Raw genomic sequence first — 23,750 nt, forward strand, 5'->3', positions numbered from 1 at the left:
AAAATCTAGCAAAAAGGATTTTACAGCACATCTGGTAAAAGATGACAACTCAATTATTGAAAATATAGAAGAAATAGCTGAGGAATTCAATACGTTTTTTGTGAATGTTGGCCCAAATTTGGCAAAAAATATTAATTTTAACATGAATGATGAGAAAAAGTTAAAGCGTGTATCTGACGTTAAAAATGCAATGTTTCTTGGTGGAGTTTGTGAAAGTGATGTGTTAGAAGTGGTCAGAAAGTTTAAAAACAAAAAATCTGTCGATGGTAACAACGTGGATATGTCACTTGTTAAAGAAGTGATGGATTGTGTCCTGAAGCCGTTTACTTATATATGTAATAAATCTTTATCAACTGGAACTTTTCCTGATAAAATTAAAATTGCTAAAGTTATTCCGATTTACAAAAATGGTGATAAACATATGGTCTCAAATTATAGACCTGTCTCTACTACCTCAATTTGCAAAAATTCTTGAAAAATTATTTGTAAATAGACTTGATAAGTTCATTGACAAACATAAGCTACTGAATGATCATCAGTATTGGTTCAGGAGTAATCGATCTACATCCCTAGCTGTGATGGACTTTGTAGAAAACATAGCTACAGCAATAGAAAAAAAGCAACACACCGTTGGAGTATTTATTGACTTATGTAAAGCTTTTGACACAATCGATCATTCCTTACTTCTGTAAAAATTGGAAAACTATGGCATAAGAGGTGTTTCACAACAGTGGTTATGTAGTTAGTTAAGTAATAGATCTCAATATGTGGAAATTAATAAGACTAAATCACAGCCAAGAAGAGTAACTTGTGGGGTTCCACAAGGCTCGGTATTGGGACCTAAGTTATTTATACGCTATTTAAATTATATTTGTTCAGTATCTAATAAATTGAAATGTATTATGTGTGCAGATGATACAAATGTATATTGTTCAGAAGAAGACTTGAAGGAAGTGTTGAGGATAATAGAGGTTGAGTTGATTCAGCTAAAAAAAATGGTTTGATATTAATAAGTTATCATTAAATTATAAGAAAACTAAATTCAAGTGCAAGGACAAATTGTGAAGCAAAATTAAAATTAAATCTAGTGGAAATTGATAGAGTATATGAAACTAAATTCTTGGGAATAATAATTGATCATAAATTATGTTGGAAACCGCATATTGAATATATAAAGGAAAAAATATCCAAATCCATTGCTATTCTTTATAAAGTAAGACACATGCTGAATAAGAAATGTCTGCATATGTTATATTATTCTTTTATTTTTCCATATGTAACATATTGTGTTGAAGTTTGGGGAAATGTTTATAGAACAAACATAGACCCAGTAATTCAACTTCAAAAAAGGGTCATTAGAATAATACACAAAGCGTGCTACTATGAACCTACCAATCCATTATTTATAAGTTCTAATGTGTTAAAATTTTCAGATATTGTGTTTTTAAAAACAATGGAAATTATGTTTCGTGTAAAGAACAACAGCCTTCCAGCTTGTATTCTTAGGTTATTTCATTTAAGAGGAGAAAAATATAATTTACGGGGGATATTGATTTTTGAAATAGGTAAAGTAAGAACGAATATAAAATACAAATGTATTTCAGTTTTACGAGTTAAATGGTGGAACAAGCTCAGTGATGAGTTGAAGACATGTAGTTCTTTGTTAAGGTTTAAGAAAACCTTGAAAGGTGAAATAATTGAAAATTATAAAATATAGTAACAATTACTTTCAGCCCATTGATTTTTTTTTTTTAACGTTGATGTTCCAGGCAATCTTATTTTCAGTGGAGGTATAGGATAGGTAAATATAAGCCTTGGCTTCAGCCTATTCCTTTTTCGGTCATTCTTTTTATTTTATTTTATTTTTGTGTGTAAATGTGTATGATTGTTAAATATGTATAATCTGTACTGTTGAACTGGTCACACAAAATGGTTAATGGTTGATGGTTGATTATAAGACCGAAATAAACTTATTTCATTTCAAAACAATGTTTTTTTAATGAAACTTGATGTAAAAAAGATTAGTTCACTAAATCAAAATGCAAAACATTCGAGGGCCGGCATAGCTTGGTTGGTAGAGTGGCCGTGCCAGCAACTTGAGGGTTCCAGGTTCGACTCCCGCTTCCGCCATCCTAGTCACTGCCGTTGTGTCCTTGGGCAAAACACTTTACCCACCTGCTCCCAGTGCCACCCACACTGGTTTAAATGTAACTTAGATATTGGGTTTCACTATGTAAAGCGCTGTGAGTCACTAGAGAAAAGCGCTATATAAATATAATTCACTTCATTTCACTTCACAATTCAGTTACATAAATTCAGTGTCAAAAAAAGCTTTCGTAACAAAGACACAAATTAACCTTCATACGTGTCTTAATGAAATGAAATGAATGAAAATGGTTTGTGCAGCCCTTCGAGGCACCTGTGATTAAGGGCTATATAAATGATTGAATTAAATGATTGATTGATTGAATTCTATTTGTTGGCTCTCAAAAAGTTTGCAGTGAGTTGCAATCAGTGATGTTGTTGAAGGTAAAAGCAAACGTTGTGATGCTTTTTTTAAAATTAATGCGCCGCTGTATGCTTAAAATGAGCAAAATATGTAAATATGACATGTTATTATGACTGTGCCTGTTACTACATTGTATATATACTTACAGCATGTACCGTATTTTTCGGACTATAAGTCGCAGTTTTTTTCATAGTTTGGCCGGGGGTGCGACTTATACTCAGGAGCGACTTATGTGTGAAATTATTAACACATTACCGTAAAATATCAAATAATATTATTTAGCTCATTCACGTAAGAGACTAGACATATAAGATTTCATCGGATTTAGCGATTAGGAGTGACAGATTGTTTGGTAAACGTATAGCATGTTCTATATGTTATAGTTATTTGAATGACTCTTACCATAATATGTTACGTTAACATACCAGGCACGTTGTCAGTTGGTTATTTATGCGTCATATAACATACTCTTATTCAGTCTGTTGTTCACTATTCTTTATTTATTTAAAATTGCCTTTCAAATGTGTATTCCTGGTGTTGGGTTTTATCAAATAAATTTCCCCCAAAAATGCGACTTATACTCTAGTGCGACTTATATGTGTTTTTTTCCTTCTTTAATATGCATTTTCGGCCGGTGCAACTTATACTCCGGTGCGACTTATACTCCGAAAAATACGGTATATAAAACCTTGAAGGAGGTGTATGTATAATTTTTCAAGTGCTTTATAGGGAGAATAGAGTGACTCCGATAGGCTCCATTGTAAGCGGACTTTTGCCAGCATTTATTTACTATTTAGAATGCATTAAAAAAAGAAAAACCTATGTTTGCTTGTCTTACATAAGGATTGTGAATGATGGGCATAATTTTAAAGAAAAGTGCATTTCCCCTTTAATTGAATTAAGTTGTGAATTGACGTGTTCATTTGAACTTTATTGGAAAAATACAACCCTCTTACCTCCATGCTGCTCTCCGACTCCTGAATGGTGTCATGGAGCAAACTCTGCAGTCGACTTTCCAAATTATTGTTCTCCTCCACCAGAGACTCGTCCCTGTCGCGTAAAAAAAGGCAAAATGTGTTTACGCAAAAAGGTTGTTTCGCCTTATTATTGTGTGGGTGCATGGGACCAATTGTAATATGATCTGAATAACTGCGCATGATCGTTACAGTCTGCTTGCATCGGGGTCATCCACTAGATCTGGCACATGGTGGTGTGGTGATGAATGTTGTGATGTGGTGTGCTACTGTATATGTAGGCTGAGTGTAAAGGTGTTGTACTCACAATTGCTGTGAACTTTGTTGGGGGGTCATCAAGGGTGGCACTGAAGAGGGCGTTTGAGAGCCATCAGGACTGCCACTTACGGGGCTTCGAACTTTACTCTACAGGAAGTAAATGTATTCAATTACTAGCATTTTCTTTAAGATAGAATGAATACAAACTAGGGATGCACCAAATTTTTGTCCACTGAAAATCTCCATCCGATAGACTTATCACGATAACACCAATACCGAAACTGATGTTGTGACGATGTATGCATGGTCCGGTTTCAGGTTTTAAGGTAAATGCATGACTAATTAGGTTATGGTTTCATATGAAGATGTTAAAGGCATGCTGGGAGCAATGTTCCCTCTAATTTTTCATGTGTGAGCAAACGCAAAAACTCCCTGAGCATTCAGTGGAGCCCATGTGAGGGAGGTCAGACGTGCACACTGTGGCTACACCAGCAGCACACCTGTCCCAAACCTGACTAAGTAAGTTAAATCTCCAGCCATCCATCCATTTTCTACCGCTTGTCCCTTTCGGGGTCGCTGGAGCCTATCTCAGCTGCATTCGGGCGGAAGGCGGGGTACACCCTGGACAAGTCCCCACCTCATCGCAGGGCCAACACAGATAGACAGACAACATTCTCTTATTATTATAATCAAATGACAGCAGTCATTTCCCTGAGATGATTTTCTAATATAAATGTTTAGGCCCACTTACAATGACAATAACAAAAAATATTGTTTTTCATGAACTGTGTACTTGTATTGTTTGTCTGGGTGGAGGTCCTGCTTTGGAAATAATTTGTACCCCTTTAAGACATTGCATTTAGTTCCCATTAAAACATTCACATGTTGCACAATGAAATGTAAGCAGGGGATCATGTGTACATTCCTGCAACTTCCTGTTTGTAAAAAATATATTTTTATTAGTATTTATTTAATATACTAACAGAATTTCATGATTAATATTTATAAATTAAGATTCCTAATAAATGACAGTAGAATAAGCACACATTTGATTGGTAAATCATAGTGTAACGATTTGGAATTACACTTTATGTGTGGTGTTGGAGTTGTCCGACTTTTTGTGTGGCTGTAAACGCATCACTGGCTAAGTGCCATATGTGCATGTGTTGGCGCAAGTGAGAAAGAGCGAGCGGCTGCTGTTGATATAACAAAGTTGCTTTTGGTCTGGTTTGTACTGCAGAAAATGACTAGTTTTGCTAGATATCATTTTTTTTACTAATGTTTTGGTGATGTGTTTATGGCCGACAATAAAGAGTTTTGCTCAGTAAAGTGATCGATGGAATTCATGTCCTCAAAGCGTCTCAACAGACGTTACAATATTTGAACAATGATGTCGAAAACTGTTTTCTCTGTCGTGTCCGTGTGTCGAAAATTGTTATGCGCTTATTTTTTTATTTGATTTTGTGCGTGGCATAGATTTGCCGTGCGCAGAGGACGCTTGAGCAGTGCGCAATTGCACAGGCGCGCACCTTAAAGGGAACGTTGGCCGGGAGTGCTTTCGGTTTCCCAGAGAAAAAAAGACAATCCAATAAACCATACATTTCATTGTTTCTCGTATGAGACACATACACTGTTTTAAATGACTATAATAAAATATAATAATATATTATAATATAATATTATAATTAATATAATAAAATATAGATATATAGTTTGTACAGCAACTGAGGATGTGTTCCAGGGTGCTCCAAGCAAGGAACCCTGAAACACATCCTCAGTTGCTGTACAGAGGCACTTGGAGATGGAAGGTACAGGTGGAGGCATGACCAAGTCCTGAAGACCATCGCTGAAGCCATTAGCGCAGGACTGGCATGGGCAAAACAGTTCCACCCCTCCAAGAAAACCATCGCCTTTGTCAGAGCTGGGGACACGCCAACTCCTGCCAGAAGAACATCAGCAGGCATCCTGACGTCTGCAAGAGACTGGCAGTTGTTGATGGACCTTGAAAACCAGCTGAAGTTCTCCAGCCATATCGCAGTCACCACCCTGCGACCAGACATTGTCCTTGTGTCTGAGTCCACCAAACAAGCTGTGTTGCTGGAGCTGACAGTCCCGTGGGAAGATCGCCTGGAAGAAGGCTTCGAGAGGAAGCTCTCCAAGTATGCAGGACTGGTCAGCGACTGTCAACGGGCTGGTTGGAGAGCAAGGTGTTTCCCTGTGGAGGTTGGATGCAGAGGATTTGCAGCCCGTTCCTTGGTCAGAGCCTTCAGAAGTTTGGGTATTGATGGAGAGAGAAAGAGGAGAGCCATTCGCAGTGCCACCAAAGAGGCGGAAAGGGCCTCGAGATGGTTGTGACTCAAAAGAGGAGATCCTTGGAGTCATGGTAGCTAGCTAGCCGTCTTGACACAAGCTGGGGGATTTGTTAACCCCCAGTTGGGTTGCTTGGAGGAAGACGTATGACCAGTTGAGAGACGCGGAACGCCCCGTGAATCCAAGAGGTCACTGAGGATGTGTCCAGACTAGGCATCAGTAGATGTATGTACATAGCCTTACTTTACGTAACAACTGTATGCGCATGAACAACTCCTTTAAAAGGGATGCATACAATGGGAAGCACAATTACAATCCTTGGATTTATACGCAGATGCAGGGGGCGTATGAATTCCAATGGGAAGCATGTCTCGCCAAAACACCAGCTCATGCCTAGTCTGGAGTGGAAGTAGCATGCCTGCGGTGTGGACAGAAAGACCAGCGCAAAGCAATTTGCAAAACGTGCAATGTGGAAACATTACGGGTCTGATCTACTACGATCCACTATTAGTGAGTGTGTACAATTGCTAACTGGTGCAGACCGCCTTATTTACATGGGGTTTTTGCATGTACTAGCGGCTTTCACCATGGAAACACTCGAATAATTACTGCACATTCATTTTATCATGTGCCTACAAGGGGATTTTTTTCCTGGGCATTTCAAACGCAGTCCTGCAGTGCGGGCTACAACAGAACCCACTTTTTTTTCCCGCGTTGAAGTCGGGTTCATGGAAAATGCTGCCATTAACTGCGGGTGTGCGCTAGAATGTTTTCAGATACAAGAAAATATTTTTATTTTTGACAGTCCATATATGACGGTCTGCATGCTTATCAACATAAGCCTACATAAGACGGAGTTGCAGCGCGATTGCCTCCTTTTACACAACTGCCAGTACTAAATGTAGACGCAAAACAATTGCCACAGTTTCAGCATTGATCGATCACATTGCGTTTGCGAAATAATCATATTTGAACCTTCTCCTTACAGTATTGTGGGCGTTCTAATAGGGAGTTCTAATCGTTAGCATATATTTTGCATATTCATGAAAACACACGCTAAATGGAATGCGCTCACTATTTTGCACACTTAATGAACGCAATGCTATGCACACAGGTTTAGTAGATCAGCTTTGTGTGTACTATCAAGTTTGCACAGGTTTAATACACGCAAATCTTAAAGGGAAACTGCACTTTGGAATGTTGCGTATCATTCACAATCATAATGAAAGACATGATGACGGATGGATTTTTTCTTTATGCATTCTAACCTGTGAATAAAAGTCAATAAAAGTCCACTTACAGCAGAGACAATGGGAGCTCCTCTATTCCGTCCATAAAATCCAATAAATAACCATTCAAAAACTGCCAACAATACTTAATTTACAATTTGTGACTAGACCAAGTATTACTGATATTATTATAAATGCTAACGCAGACAAACTATTTATAGCAGCGCCGTGATCACTATGTGTCTATGTTTACATCATCCAGTGGTCTGCTGTTTTATCGCTTCCTTGCTCTCTGTAAGTTTATTGTGGATAATAAATCACGCATCTCACCTGGACAGAAGACGTCTGAGTAAGTATTCCGACAAGCTGGTACACTTTGACAGCCATTTAGGACCCGAAACCGGCGAGAACAACACAAAAAGACGCTTAGTTCCCATCCCCCCTCCACATTTCTTTGTGAGGATTATGAGATATTCTTCACTTAAATAGGAATATATGAAAATCCCAGCAGTTGGCATCCTAATGACAGCAGACCTTACACAGTAAGTGATGTTTCATTATGCTTGTTGACTCTCATGAAGTCTGCAGTGAGCAGTAATCAGTGATGAAGAAAAAAAAAAGCAAACAATGCATTTTTGAAATTAATGCGCAGCTTATGCTTAAAATGATTAAAATACGTAAATATTAAATGTTATTATAAACGTGCGCGTTACTACATTACATATATACTTACATCATGTATATAAAACCTCAATGGAAGTGTTTGGATGTTTTTTAAGGGCTTCATAGGTGGAATTGCACAGCTCCCGTAGGCTCCATTGTAAGCAGACTTTTGAATGCATTTATCTAATATTTAGAATGCAAAAAAAAAAAAAGAAAATAACATCCATCGTCATGTCTTTCATTATGATTGTGAACGGTAGGCAAAATTCCAAAAAAGTGCAGTTCCCCTTTAAGTAGATCAAGCCCCAAGAGGGGGATATAAACCCTTTTCCACATGAGGTTTAATCACCTGAAATCCAAACAATTTCATCACCATTATGATTATGTCAACAGTCGACCTCGTCTTAAGCAACATTCAGTGTTTTGCCTGTACATTAATATTTAAATGTTATGTTGTTGTAATGCCAGTGGTGAATATTTTTTCATAATTTTAAGATTGATTTATTTTTTGAAAAATAAATATTGATTTGTGCAATTGCAATGCCTTGATTTTAGTGAGGTTAGTACACAGTCATTGACATAAATGCACTATTAATAATAACTGGCATAATTTATTTCGGTGTGTGTTTCGGTTTTCGGCTTTGGTTTCTTAATTTTCAGTTTTGGCCAACAAGTTTCATTTTGGTGCATCCTTAATACGAATGTGTGTGCTTCCTCACACAGGCAACTTTCAGGAGGTTCCAAAGCTCATTTTGTCGTTTTTTCTGCAGATTCATCAGGACTTGTTCACTTTCAGCTATCTTCTGCACCACACCTTCCACCTTTGGCAGAAGCTTCATCACGCGCTGGCGACAAACACCTGTCTTGCTGCAATAACAATAAGAAAAAGAACAAAAGGCATGTAAAATGTGTTGCTCTATTTGTCTTTTTATTGTGGTGAGACTTGTAGGACAGATGGGCAATATGGCCTAATATCGATATTGCAGCCTCCTTTGATAACGATATATAACACAATATATTATTTGGCTCCTACGCTGATGTATGCGGTAACAGTGTGTCATTTCTGGTTGTAATATTTTATCAAAACTATTAATAATCTACTCTTTAATTAACTGTTAATATCTGGTTACTTACTGTTGTAACATTTTTCTCTCTATACTTCTCATTAAATGTAATAGACACTTATATTTCTGCTATTTGGCTACTTTAGAATCAGAATCAGAATCAGAATCAGAATAGTTTTATTGCCATTGTTTGAGAACAGGTTCACAAACTAGGAATTTTTCTTGGTGCAAACGTGCGACATAAAACACATATAACACATATTTGGTAATAAAAAGAGCTGTGACTGAGCTATCAGATAGACCTAGAAGGGATTCAAGGAATTCAAGGAGCTGCTGTTAGGAGTTATTGTTAATTTGCCTGATGACATTAGTTTTGGACAACACTACAAATTTGGGTATCAATTCAATACCAAATAATTAGAGGGGCAGTATTGCTCAGACCAATGCTGATACTGATACTTCAAATTTTCAAGATAATTAATATTGTAAGATTACATTTTTGATCACAATTATAATCCAAAAACTGAGGACGGCGGTGTAACCATATCAATTAAATACTTAAATTATTTCCTTAGTCTCTTTTCTCTCATATAATATTTTAAGCAAAATACAGTCAATTATGCAAAGTAACTAAACATAAACATACACTACAATTGGCTCCGATTTAAATCCTTTGGCTTTTGCCCAACTTCCTGTTTTATAAACAATAACAAAAACAGCAAAAATTATTGTGTGACAACAACAAATATTGATCTAAAAGCTGGTTCACACCAAGGACTACATTTTAGGAAGCAAACTCAGCATTGTTGTGTATGCAGTGAGGAAAGCAATGACCTCATACATCTTAAAAGAAGGGGACAACACACAATGATAGGATATGTTTGTTTTTGACATTACTTGAGACTTCCTCTTGTCTTCTGGCTGTGATGAGTAAGTGAATAAGTGTAAGCATTGTACAACACATTTTTTGTTAATTCATTGTTGTGTAAACACGCCCATTAGACAGCGTTGGTTTGTTTCAGTACGTATTTTTAGTGCAGTAGTTTACTTGTTGACAGAGATGTTGCTCCTTTGCATTTTAACAGTTGTTTTTGCACCACAATAGAGTGAAACTATTCTTGTCTGGGCATACACCCTGTCCTGTAGACTAGAGGTTAAATAGTTTTGGTACCAAGCACTCAGATAAGATCTGAGCAATCTTAATTTTGTGAGCATGAACTGATGAACCCTGCTGGAATGAAAGGCAAAACGTTTTCTAAGACAAACTGAACAGTCCATTTGAGTTGATTAAATTGGTTTTTAATGCCTGATTATACAATCGCCTCAGAATATTTTAGTTTTTCCTCCTCACCCTGTTGTCAGCAGGATTCAAACCTGTGCAGGGAGACCCCACTGGGTTTGGAGTCCATCACTCGAAGCACTCGTCATAACAACACACCATATACACGAAAAAGCCCTGACAACCACATTCACTGTGCTCCGGCCCTGACAGGGTGCAAGAAACCAGTAAATTCAGTCAAACTGTGAAGATCTGTCACTTAATTTCTGATTGTGCTTCCTTGTTTTGTGTTTATTTCCGATCAGTGCTCTTATTTTGTTTCCATTTCCCGCTGAGCTGTTTTTTCCCCTAACTTGCTGTTGATTGGCAGGCGGTCCACACCTGGTGCCAATCAGCATTTTTTCTATTTATGCCTGTCTCGCGCGCTCCTCAGTGCTCAAGGATTGCTTTATGTTTAGAACCTTACATGCACAACTGCTTCCTTCTCTCTTTTGAGTGAATTAAAATAATCTTACCTGATCGTCACTCTCCTGGTTCCTGCATCCTGGAGTCACAAATACGGCAGCCGTGCGAGTTTGCAACACAAACGTGCTATAAACTGTCATTTCGACTCTAAAGAATACTATTTTAGTCTACAGTGGAACCTCGATTTAGGAACCCCTCTATATGCAAACTTTTCGATTTACAAACTTTTAGACCAAGCCAAATATGCCTCTGTGTGCAAATGATTCATTCAGGCGCCCGCAGGCACAAAAGCAGGTCGAAACATTGTTGGGGTGGCGGAGCCTTCCACTTCACCTGCTGTACATGAGAAGTCACGTCTCAACACTTCATGTTTGCCTTTTCTTGAGTTTTTCGCCTTTTGACAAGTTTTGTCCATTTTCCTAACTCAATAAGAGTGCCAAAAACTCAACAGACCAGTGTAGAAAGAAGAAACAAATCACTGTGGGGTAAAAAAAAAAAAGACTATTTGTGAGGACTACATTCATGGCACTCACAAGCATGACCGCAGCACAGTAAGTAACCACATCAAGTTTTAATTGTGAGGAGACCGGTCTCTTACCATAGCAGATTTAAATTGCAGCGAGCGAAAAGACAGTATCTCTTCTCTCTTTCCAGAGCAACCCCTCGCTCTACTAAAGCACTTCTCCCTCCCTCTGTCTGGTGCTTTTAATTATCTGCTCTGCCATTTTTAATGTGGCTGGATTTAACTTTTATAAATGTTTATTATTGTAGCAATATGGTTGTTAAAGTCAAGGATTTTGTGATTTTGTTCATGAGAGCACAATAGTGACTTCTGTGTGTGTTGGCAGAGCAGAGCACACAGCAGCTTGTTGTGTTTTGACTTTTTTATTACAGAGAAAGTTGATCCACCACCTCCTTTTATGTTTGTTTGATATACAGTACTGTATATCACTTAATATTGTGTTCAAAGTGTATAAAATAGGGACTTTTATCAAGACTGGAACCCATTATTCATATTTACATTGTTTCTTATGGAAAACTCTGCTTTACTTTACGAACCACGTTTAAGAAGCAATTAAGATCATAAATCGAGGTCTAAACGAGGTATAAACAAACATATTTATTGTGATACTCACACAGATTCAGCAAAAATTGGAAAACTATGGCATAAGAGGTGTTTCACAACAGTGGTTAAGTAGTTGTTTAAGTAATAGATCTCAATATGTGGAAATTAATAGGACTAAATCACAGCCAAGAAGAGTAACTTGTGGGGTTCCACAGGGCTCGGTATTGGGACCTAAGTTATTTATATTTTTGTCCTTTATGTCCTGGGTATGACGTTAAACTGCAACCGCAGGCTGTAGAGAGGTAGCACCTTACCTCAGCAAGGGTCCTCTAGCTAAGGAAATATCCCTACTGGTAGTCCTGGTCCTCCTGCATGCCTGTATGGCACTTCCCGTGGTGCCTAGCCTAGCCAGCACACTGGGATAAGAGACTGGTTCTCGGCTGACTGCGCGGAAGAAACCCTCAGAGGTTCAACGGGCTGAATGGCGACACCAGCAAGCTCTGTGGAGCGCTACGGGCTGGATGTGTTATGCTATAATGTGTCCAGGCCATCCATTGCACCTGGAACCATCTTCAGCCGTCTCGACGCCTTCTTGCCACAGGATACAGGTGGACTCGGGCGAGAGAGTGAGGTCGGCGCTGCGCAACCCACCCTCACTTAAATCCAATGCACCGCGCAAGTCATGACTTCACACACACACAACCCCCGCATATCTCCCCCACCCCTACCCAAGTCCTGCGGCGTCGAGCATGTGGCGAAGTGGCAGGTGTGGACCTCACTGGAAGCCATAGTCGCAAACTCGCACGCAGGCGGCTCGGGCCATAGGGTCGCTGCGCAATGACTCAGGCAGCACTGGAATTCGGCAGCCCCCCGAGCGACTAGGCAGCCCTCTCTCGGTATGCACTGCCTACCTCTTGGCATGAGGAACGGGCTAGAAAAGGTGCCCCAAAAATTGCCTGCCTCACCTCTTCCTGGCCAGCTAGCCGCATCTGGCAGGAGTCCCATTACCGGCGGTAAGAAACAAGGAAACAAGAAAAAGGTGACACCGATCACCCTTGGCGCATGGAATGTGTGCACACTTCTTGATAGGGCTGGTGTTCTATAAAGACCTGAGAGGAGAACTGCCCTGATCGCCAGAGAGCTGGCATCCAGATCGCTGCTCTCAGCGAGACACGTCTAGCTGGAGAGGGCCAGTTGACAGAGACTGGTGCTGGCTATACATTCTTCTGAATAGGCCACACTGAAGCAGAGTGGCGTGAGGCAGGAGTTGGCTTTGCCATTAAATCCAACTTGATCAGTAAGCTGTATCACTTCCCAAAGGCATCAATGACCGCCTGATGACGCTGCGCCTGCCTCTTCCAGGGAAAACACTCTGCCACTCTCATCAGTGCCTATGCCCCCACGATGACGAACCCAGACGATGTGAAGGAGAGGTTCTATGAAGACCTGAACTCTACCATCTCGGCAGTGCCCAGGGCAGACAAGCTCATCATCCTTGGTGACTTCAATGCCAGGGTCGGCACTGATCACAAGTCATGGGAAGGAGTCCTCTGCAAAAATGGCATGGCCAGCTGTAACAGTAATGGCACCCTTCTGATGGAGACCTGTGCGGCACATGAGCTCTTGATCACCAACTCAGTTTTCAGCCTCCCAAAGCGCAACAGGACCTCATGGATGCATCCTCGTTCAAGACACTGGCACCTACTGCACTGTCATCATGAGGCAAAGGGACAGACAGGATGTCAGGGTTACAAAGGCGGTGTGCGGTGCAGAGTGCTGGACTCACCATAGGCTCCTTGTATCTAAGCTGAACATCAAGATCCATCCTCCCAGAAGACCTCAAGGTTCCAAACTTCCGAAGCGCTTGAACATTTCCAGGCTCACCAATGCCTCTGTAAAGCAATCCCTGACTGAAGAGCTCACCAGCAGACTGCAGGACCTGAAACCCTCTGGGAACGTTGAGGAGGACTGCTGCTCTCAACGCAGTAGGACCTACAGCCTGCAGGCAACAGGACTGGTTTGATGGGAACGATTATCACATCAGAGATCTTCTCCAGGAGAAACATCGTCTGCACAAAGCCCACCTCAGTGATCCAACATCCTCTCAGAAACAGTATGCCCTCAGGAACATCAAAGCAACCATCCAGCGAGAGCTGCGTCGGATGCAGGACGACTGGCTCTGCCGAAAATCTGACGAGATCCAGTCCTATGCAGACCAAAATGACAGCAAGATGTTCTACAGCACCCTCAGGGCTATCTACGGGCCCACAACATCAGTATCTCCCCCTCTCATCAGTGCTGATGGCAGCACACTGGTCACAGAGAGAGAGAAGATCCTTGAGCGCTGGGCTGAGTACTTCCACGGTGTTCTCAACCGCCCCTCAGCCATTAATGACAAAGCCATTGCACACCTCCCTCAAGTCCCAGTCAACACCTCCCTTGACGAACCACCAACGGAAGCTGAGGTCATCAAAGCCGTCAGAGGACTTCCAAATGGCAAAGCACCTGGTGCTGAAGCAATTCCAGCAGAAATCTACACAGCTGGTGGACCACCTCTGACCAAACAACTGGTAGACCTATTCTGCACCATGTGGAACCAAGGGAAGCTGCCACAGGAGTTCAAAGACGCCTCCATCGTCCATCTATACAAACGCAAGGGCAACAGGCAGGACTGCAACAACCACCGCGGCATTGCTCTGCTGTCTGTAGCAGGAAAGATCCTGGCCAGAATTCTGCTAAACCGCCTGACGGAACATCTTGAACACGAAGACCTCCTACCGGAGAGCCAATGCGGATTAAGGCAGGGTCGTGGTACAGTCGACATGATCTTTGCCGCTCGCCAACTCCAAGAGAAGTGCCGAGAACAGAACGTCAGTCTATACTCCACCTTTGTAGATCTGACGAAGGCCTTCGACACTGTCAGGCGAGAGGGCTTCTGGAAGATCATGGCCAAGTTTGACTGTTCTAACATGGTCCGAGAATTCCATGATGGACAACGGCGCATGCTGACAGATGCTTTCCGGTCTGGGGACATGGGGATAGACCTGCGCTACCGCACTGATGGCAAGCTGTTCAATCTGTGAAGACTCCAGGCAAAGACAAAAGTACAGACCACCAAGGTTCGCGACTTCCTCTTTGCGGAGGACTGTACCCTGAATGCTTCCAATGAGCTCAAACTGCAACTGAGCATGAACAACTTCGCCACAGCATGCTCAGACTTTGGATTCACCATCAGTACAAAGAAAACAGAGGTGATGCATCAACCTGCTGCTGGAATCCCGTACACTGAGCCCCTCGTCAGAAGGGCTCAGGAGGCTGCTCAACATCAGGTGGCAGGACAAGATCCCAGACACTGAGGTCCTCCACAGGGCTGCGATGGAGAGCCTCCTTGCCATCCTCAAGCGCTCCCAGGTGAGATGGGCTGGTCATGTCTGCCGCATGTCAGACGAATGCCTACCAAAAAGGCTCCTGTACGGTGAACTGCACCATGGAAAGCGCTCACGCGGCGGATAGCGGAAACGCTTTAAGGACACCCTTAAGGCCAGTCTCAAGGGCTGTGGTCTGGACCCAGAGACCTGGGAAGCCGATGCCCAACATCGTTCCAACTGGTGCTCTGCAGTCTGGCATGGCGTAGCCGACTTCGAGGAAAAATTTATTCATGAAGCCGAACAGAAGCGACAGCTCCACAAGACCAGAGACAGTTCCTCCCTCTCAGCCAGCCACCCCCCAGCCATAACCTGCCTTCACTGCAGCCGGTCATTCTGCGCAAGGATTGGCCTCATCAGCCATCTTCGCACACACAAGTCAACGTGAAGTCACCTGGTCATCTTCGAAAACGAAGGACGAACATAGGATTTATATTTTTATTTAGTATCTAATAAATTGAAATGTATTATGTTTGCAGATGATACAAATGTATATTGTTCAAGAGAAGACTTAAAAGGAAGTGTTGAGGATAAAAGAGGTTGAGTTGCTTCAGCTAAAAAAATTGTTTGATATTAATAAGTTATCATTAAATGATAAGAAAACTAAATTTATGGTGTTTAGTGGTGCAAAGACAAATTGTGAAGCAAAATTTAAATTAAATCAAGTGGAAATTGATAGAGTTTATGAAACTAAATTCTTGGGAATAATAATTGATCATAAATTATGTTGAAACCGCAGATTGAATATATAAAGGGAAAATATCCAAATCCATTGCTATTCTTTATAAAGTAAGACACATGCATAAGTTCTAATGTGTTAAAACCGCTTGAAATCCCCTTTTGTTATCATACTGCATTATCATACTAGCGCTGCATCAAAGAAGTGTGGGGATGTGTTCAATTACCTCAGATGTGTGTAGAAGTCTCGGAGCTTTCTCTCGTAGAACTGCACTGCCTGAACCACCAGCCGTACAACCTCCTGGCCGTCCCCCGAATACCTCTGGTCTAAAACCACAGCAAAAAAAATAAAACTAGTTTGATAGAGAGTATAACAGCACAAATGAAAAATATGCATATAGAATACAAACCTCTGGGTTTCTCTTTAAGTTTGCGCAGCAGCTCCATGGCCTTTCCTTCACTAAAAACAGAAAGGGATTTGTCAGCAAAATACTTGTCCTCTCTCGGATCTCCGCTATAATATCGTATCTACTTCCAGTTCCCGCTGAAACAACACAGTATTTTGAAAATACTCTACAACAAACAGGCAGAAGTTTCAACTGGAGAAGGAGGAGAGGGGGGACTTGCTTGATTGATTTGTTTAAGCATGGGTAAGCAGGATATTATAAACACATAGTGTTTTATTCTGAGAATAAATCAAATGCTTTTGCCTTGCCTATTTGCGCGATACAAAGTGCACTTGGTGGAATAAGTTACTTGCCACAATCTGGATTGTTTTGTGCTTTCTTCAATAATGTTCAATGTGTGACTATGTATACTGGGCACTTTTGCTGTTTCCCTTAAATGGTCGCTTTAAAACAGGTTTGAATGTAGTTTGCTAGTAACTCACAGTGTTTCCAAAGCCTCCCCGCTCCTCCACGGCTGCCGCTGAACGTCCAGAATGTCTTGCTGCAGGTGCATCATCTCTTCCTCTAGTTCACTCACTTTGGGCTGCACACATAGCAACAGTCATTTTGAGAGCAAGTGAGCAAACACACACAAATGCTTTGTTACCTGACCACAGCTGACAGCAGTCTGCTCCATCTCCCTCCACACTCCCAGCAGTTTCTCTGCAGCTGGACCATTTTCAGTTTTACATTTATACTTTGTTTTAAAACAACAAATTGGGATGTAATGATGTACAAAACTCAAAACCAGTGAAGTTGGCACGTTGTGTAATTCGTAAATAAAAACAGAATACAAATTATTTTCAACTTCTATTCAAATGAATGTACAGTAAAGACAAGATATTTAATGTCCGAATTGAGAAATTTAATTTTTTTTGCAAATAATCATTAACTTAGAATTTAATGGCAGCAACACTTTGCAAAAAATGTTGGCACAGGGTCATTTTTACCACTGTGTTACATGGCCTTTCCTTTTAACAACACTCAGTAAACGTTTGGGAACTGAGGAGACCAATTTGTGAAGCTTTTCAGGTGGAATTATTTCCCATTCTTGCTTGATGTACAGCTTAAAGGCCTACTGAAATGATTTTTTTAAATTTAAACGGGGATAGCAGATCCATTCTATGTGTCAAACTTGATCATTTCGCGATATTGCCATATTTTTGCTGAAAGGATTTAGTAGAGAACATTGACGATAAAGTTCGCAACTTTTGGTCGCTGATAAAAAAAAGCCTTGCCTGTACCGGAAGTAGCGTGACGTCGCAGGTTGAAAGGCTCCTCACATTTCCCCATTGTTTTCAATGCAGCGAGAGCGATTCGGACCGAGAAAGCGACGATTTCCCCATTACTTTGAGCCAGGATGAAAGATTCGTGGATGAGGAACGTGAGAGTGAAGGACTAGAGTGCAGTGCAGGACGTATCTTTTTTCGCTCTGACCGTAACTTAGGTACAAGGCCTTATTGGATTCCACACTCTCCTTTTTCTATTGTGGATCGAGGATTTGTATTTTAAACCACCTCGGATACTATATCCTCTTGAAAATGAGAGTCGAGAACGCCAAATGGACATTCACAGTGACTTTTATCTCCACGACAATACATCATCGGCGAAACACTTTAGCTACGGAGCTAACGTGATAGCATCGGGCTTAACTGCATATAGAAACAAAAGAAATAAGCCCCTGACTGGAAGGATAGACAGAAAAATCAACAATACTATTAAACCATGGACCTGTAAATACACGGTTAATGCTTTCCAGCCTGGCAAAGGTTAACAATGCTGTTGCTAACGACGCCATTGAAGCTAACTTAGCAACGGGACCTCACAGAGCTATGCTAAAAACATTAGCTATCCACCCACGCCAGCCAGCCCTCATCTGCTCATCAACACCCGTGCTCACCTGCGTTCCAGCGATCGACGGAGCGACGAAGGACTTCACCCGATCATCCGTGCGGTCGGCGGCTAGCGTTGGATAGCGCGTCTGCTATCCAAGTCAAAGTCCTCCTGCTTGTGTTGCTGGAGCCAGCCGCTAATACACCGATCCCACCTACAACTTTCTTCTTTGCAGTCTCCATTGTTCATTAAACAAATTGCAAAAGATTCACCAACACAGATGTCCAGAATACTGTGGAATTTTGAGATGAAAACAGAGCTTTTTGTATTGGATTCAATGGAGTTTGAATAGTTCCGTTTCAACGATTGACGTTACGCGCATACGTCATCATACATAGACGTTTTCAACCGGAAGTTTAGCGGGAAATTAAAAATTGCACTTTTTAAGTTAACCCGGCCGTATTGGCATGTGTTGCAATGTTAAGATTTCATCATTGATATATAAACTATCAGACTGCGTGGTCGGTAGTACTGGGTTTCAGTAGACCTTTAAGTTGTTCAACTGTCTCTGTTGTGGTAGATTAGGCTTCATATTGCGCCACACATTTTCAATAGGAGACAGGTCTGGACTACAGGCAGGCCAGTCTAGTACCCGCACTCTTTTACTATGAAGCCACGCTGTTGTAACACGTGTCTTGGCATTGTCTTGCTGAAATAAGCAAGACAATGCCAATGATAACGTTGCTTGGATTGCTTGAACATATGTTGCTCCAAAACCTGTATGTATCTTTCAGCATTAATGGTGCCTTCACAGATGTGTAAGTTACCCATGCCTTGGGCACTAATACACCCCCATACCATCACAGATGCTGGCTTTTGAACTTTGTGCCTATAACAATCGGGATGGTTATTTTCCTCTTTGTTCCGGAGGACACGACGTCCACAGTTTCCAAAAACTATTCGAAATGTGGACTTGTCAGACCACAGAACACTTTTCCACTTTGCATCAGTCCACCTTAGATGAGCTCGGGCCCAGCTAGGCGGCGGCGTTTCTGGGTGTTGATAAATGGCTTTCGCTTTGCATAGTAGCGTTTTAAATTGCACTTGCAAATGTAGCGACAAACTGTAGTTACTGACAGTGCTAATATTTGCAAAAAATTAAGTTTTCCTGTTCGAACGTTGAGTATCTTGTCTTTGCAGTCTATTCAATTGAATATAGGTTGAAAAGGATTTGCAAATCATTGTATTCTGTTTTTATTTACGATTTACACAACATGCCAATTTCACTGGTTTTGGGTTTTGTACTATGCATTAGATGACATTAGTTACAACAGTACACTGTCGTTGTCCAGTAAATAAGCTTACCAATGCCAGTAGCAGTCTGTTCCTGGTATTTGTCCATGTCTATGTGAAGGCTGGTAGTGAAGAAGTCCAGTTTGGCCATAAGTCTCTGGTGCATGGACACCATCTCATTCTTCTGCTTAGACAGTGACGAGTTGTGTCTCAGCAAGCTCATACTGGAAAAATAACATTGGCACTGTTAGAGCAAACAGTCCAGAAAGGTTTGTGCTTTACGTGTGTGTGTTTTCTACATGGCAGCTTTCTGTCCCTGCTGCAGCCTCTGCCAGTCCTCCTTAAGTGAGCGAATGGTGTGCCACGCCTGGCCACAAGTCCTCTTCAAATGGCTGTAAGTCAGAACGTGCTTGGGGTCATTTTCTAGGCAATAAGAAGAAATACAACGGTTATTTTATTATATTTTGTATTTGTATTGAAATAGCTCATGTTGACGTATGCATAAACATGTGCACACTCACGGACAAAGCATATATTTTCGGGGAGGGTGCGAGGTGTCAACGGGGGCTCGTAACTACAAGAGGAGCGAACAAACAGGAAGATGAGAGGTAAGTCTGTCCGTCGGCCATCTATCTCCTGCAAGGGTATGATGCATTAACACACCGTGTTGTCAAATATTCTGCAAAGAAAACATCTTGTGCTATGAAATGCTATTCTTACGCTGTAATCAATGGCGCACTGTGTGGCTAATGTTTGAGGCTCAAAGGCGAGACCGGCCTCGAGCAGCAGCTCCTGCTTGGCAGCTGGGATGCTTGTGTCCTCTTCTATCCTCCTCTGCAGGTTAGCCACAGTATCGTCATCCGTGACAGAGTATGTCAGGATCTTAGCAGTCTTCATATTCAAAACGTGAACTATCTAAAAGTGAACAACAACAATTGGGAGTTAATGATTTTGGACACTGGTTTCCAAAGAGTGAAATTAGGATAAGTGCAGCATTTGGAGAAAAACAAAAATATTAGTAATAATTTTAAGGTGAACTGATCCAATTTTTATTTTGTACAATCAGAGAAGAGAAGAGGTGTGTTTAAAATTTTGTAAACTGACAATATTTTAGGAGGACATTTTTTAAAAGGGACCAATAATGCAAAACCAACATTATGTATATGTTTTTGTGTATTTGGGATCTGCATAAGTCCCGAAAATTTAAAACCATAGACACATAGCGGAGAGATATTCATCAAACAATTTTGCATTCCTTCCTACAATTTGTGACGTTTTTTCCGTTGGTAACGTCAGCAGATAACTCCATATATGGTAAAGTGTTACTTGAAGAGCTTTGCGCGAGTCCGCTATTGTAGTCCGACATTGTAGGCAATAAGTTCCTTATTTTTCTCTATCTTTTTGTTGTGAGACAGACTTGCTCGTACATGCACATGCATCCTCCGCTGTTGCCATTTCTAATACAAAGTAGCGTATAGTTCAAACTTATATCGGTCAGTAGACTCCATATGGAAGCGCTAAAAACTACAACATAGCGGACAGGGAGAAGATGCAGTCGAAATGAAGGCACCTAAATAAGACCGCCCACAAAACGACAAATCCTGAAGAAACGTTTAGAAAGCGGCTTGAATATGGTCTGTAAAACATAATCTGTGCAATATTTTGACCAAAGAACCACCATTACATGTTATGTAGACCACAAGGAATTGTTTAAATGTCATAATTAAAAGTCATAACATGAACGCTTTAAGTTTTCTTTTCTTTTTTTAAATCAATGCATTTTTTTTCAAATCAGCAAAACACTATAAAAGAGATACACTTTTTAAACTTAGCATATTTTTCAATGATATCATTGCTGTGTATAATGTAAACAAATTTAAATGTTAACATCATCATAAGAATAAATAAACATAATATTTTATCCACCAGAATATAAGAAAGTACTGTATCTCTTTCCCTTTAAAAAAGTCTGAGAATGACATAATTTATATTCTGGGTCTTTAACTATACATACAAACCATCAAGTTATGCTATGCTAAAGTGAGACAGAGTTTTTCTCCCTGTCACCCCGCCCAAACACACACACACAAGTGCACCAGGGAATCATAGATCATTCTTATATCCAGGGCAGAACCTTAACTCGGATATGACAAATACCAAGGTCAAAAAATTGGTGGTTTAATAGGAGCTTTGAAAGGATGAAATCATGGGTATCCCAGCACAATATAATAATATAACCTTGAGCAACACAATGAATTCCCGGAATAACAAAAGCTTTCATTGAGGAAGAACTATTATGTGTTATATTAACTAATATCTTTGGCAATTAGAATAGTTTTGTAACAGTCCACTTTTTTTTATTAATATGCTGAAGTTTAGCGTATTAAACAATTTTAACATCATCCGTTCATCCATTTTCTACCGCTTGTCCCTCTTGGGGTTGCATCAGGGCTAACCCAGCTGCACTCGGGCGGAAGGCAGGATACACCCTGGAAAAGTTTGTTTATATTGCTTTTATTGTCTTTTGTGCCCTGTGCAGCACTTCGGTCAATGTAAGTTGTTTTAATGTCCTGTATGAATAAAGCTTGAACAAACATAGACAGACAACATTCACACTCACAATCACACACTAGGGCCAATTTAGTGTTACCAGGTGCATGTCTTTGGAGGTGGGAGGAAGCCGGAGTACTTGGAGAGAACCCACGCAGTCACGGGAAGAACATGCAAACTCTACACAAAAAGACCCCCAGGAATCGAACCCCAGGACCTTAACATCATTAAAACATCAATTTAAAATCTTACTACAATTTAAACTACGACAGGGATTTGAACCCAAGACCTTCTACTTTGAAACACGAGTCCTTTTGACGCATGCCAAAAGGTCTACCGGAAGTCCAAAAGGGAAATCTGTTCCCAGGAATACGTTTGGGGTAAAATTTTATATGAAGCACCTTGGGAAGCCCTACACCCAGCGCGTGTTCTCCGTTTTAGGGCAGGGCGGGCTTGATCTCTGTGAACAGAACCTGACTGACATGACGCTATGTCAACAGCACATTTCGGATCAGATGATGTTTAAAGTAAAAGTGGACGTTGTTTGAACCCCCTGTGCAAGACCAAAGATCATATACTGAGAGAGGATGATCTACCGCATGGTGATGTACAGCGCACAAGATGTCCTACATAAAGTATATTTGCATTCGGTCATATCATTTTCTTTTTGTCACTTTAAAAAAAATACTAGGACATGAGCTTGGCGTCCTCAATGGTAGTTACGGCTATGATCCAGGGTAGTCTTATACTCCGGTCAATATGGTAATTACGCAAGAAACCCACACAGCACATTCACAGACATCTTAAGACGCTTTATAAGTTGAGGAGGGGGATTAAAAGAAGATAAACCGGAGTGTAACTCACTTTGAGTTGCAGAATAAGATCCAGCTGGGAGAAACAGTTGCTGGGCGTGGCTTCAGGATCTTTGCCCCTTTCTTGCGGAGACCATTTAAGCATCAGTCGCAGCCACCTCTCCAGCTTCTCTGCTAAATGGCTGAAACACAACATGAGAGGTCAGATATAGTACCTATTTTTTTCATGACAGCCTTACCACATTTGATATGTGTCACCTGTTAAGGTTGTTGGGCTGAGGAATATGCCGGGCGAAGCGGACAACACCAGAGAGGTCCTCATAGACAACAATATCACTGTCTTGCTTCATTCTTAGTTTATTGTGCCTAAAAATGAGAAGAAAAGCTTTGGGTAAGAAAATCATTATGTAGGTAATTTCCTTTAGTACACCTGCATGATTTAATAGGTAAGGCAAGGGAAGGGAAGTTTATTCAGAGAGCACAATTTGTATGCAATATGCTTTACAGTTACATACAATTACAAGTAGCCGAAAAAACTAATCATAGTTATTCAAATTGAAATCAAAGAGTGCAGATAAAATACTTTCAGTTGTCATATACACAGCCTGGATTTGAACATTGCCAGCGTTGAGGCCTAAATGAAAGACTGTTCCAATTTATAGCAGCATAAAATGAAACACAGCCTCACAATTTTAGTCCTAATGCTGAGCACCAATAAGAGACTAGAATGGTAAGGTCTAAAACAACCAACAACCATAATAATGTCAAACTTAGTACCAGTCACTACAACAAAATACCATCATATAATATTCATACATAATCTACATTATTAGATCACTGAAACCATTATTGACTTATTTTTTTCAATACTTCTGAATCTAAGAAAAAGAATGTCC

At 40.7% G+C, this 23,750-nt stretch overlaps 1 protein-coding gene across 1 annotated transcript in view; it reads right to left on the reverse strand.

The window, feature by feature from the left end:
- ikbkb (inhibitor of nuclear factor kappa B kinase subunit beta) overlaps positions 1 to 23,750 on the reverse strand; it is a 72,664-nt gene that overhangs the window by 3,509 nt on the left and 45,405 nt on the right. Inside the window, exons 9-21 of the mRNA XM_062025638.1 lie at positions 23,113 to 23,220; positions 22,907 to 23,036; positions 20,213 to 20,407; positions 20,014 to 20,128; positions 19,792 to 19,915; positions 19,565 to 19,716; positions 16,974 to 17,035; positions 16,810 to 16,910; positions 16,331 to 16,380; positions 16,148 to 16,247; positions 8,663 to 8,810; positions 3,791 to 3,888; positions 3,466 to 3,559 (exon numbers count right to left, since the gene is read on the reverse strand). Coding sequence (XP_061881622.1) covers positions 3,466 to 3,559; positions 3,791 to 3,888; positions 8,663 to 8,810; positions 16,148 to 16,247; positions 16,331 to 16,380; positions 16,810 to 16,910; positions 16,974 to 17,035; positions 19,565 to 19,716; positions 19,792 to 19,915; positions 20,014 to 20,128; positions 20,213 to 20,407; positions 22,907 to 23,036; positions 23,113 to 23,220 — 1,477 coding nt within the window. The remainder of the gene's footprint in view (positions 1 to 3,465; positions 3,560 to 3,790; positions 3,889 to 8,662; positions 8,811 to 16,147; positions 16,248 to 16,330; positions 16,381 to 16,809; positions 16,911 to 16,973; positions 17,036 to 19,564; positions 19,717 to 19,791; positions 19,916 to 20,013; positions 20,129 to 20,212; positions 20,408 to 22,906; positions 23,037 to 23,112; positions 23,221 to 23,750) is intronic.

The sequence above is a fragment of the Entelurus aequoreus genome, linkage group LG17, assembly GCF_033978785.1.
Source record: "Entelurus aequoreus isolate RoL-2023_Sb linkage group LG17, RoL_Eaeq_v1.1, whole genome shotgun sequence".
Lineage (NCBI taxonomy): Eukaryota > Metazoa > Chordata > Actinopteri > Syngnathiformes > Syngnathidae > Entelurus > Entelurus aequoreus.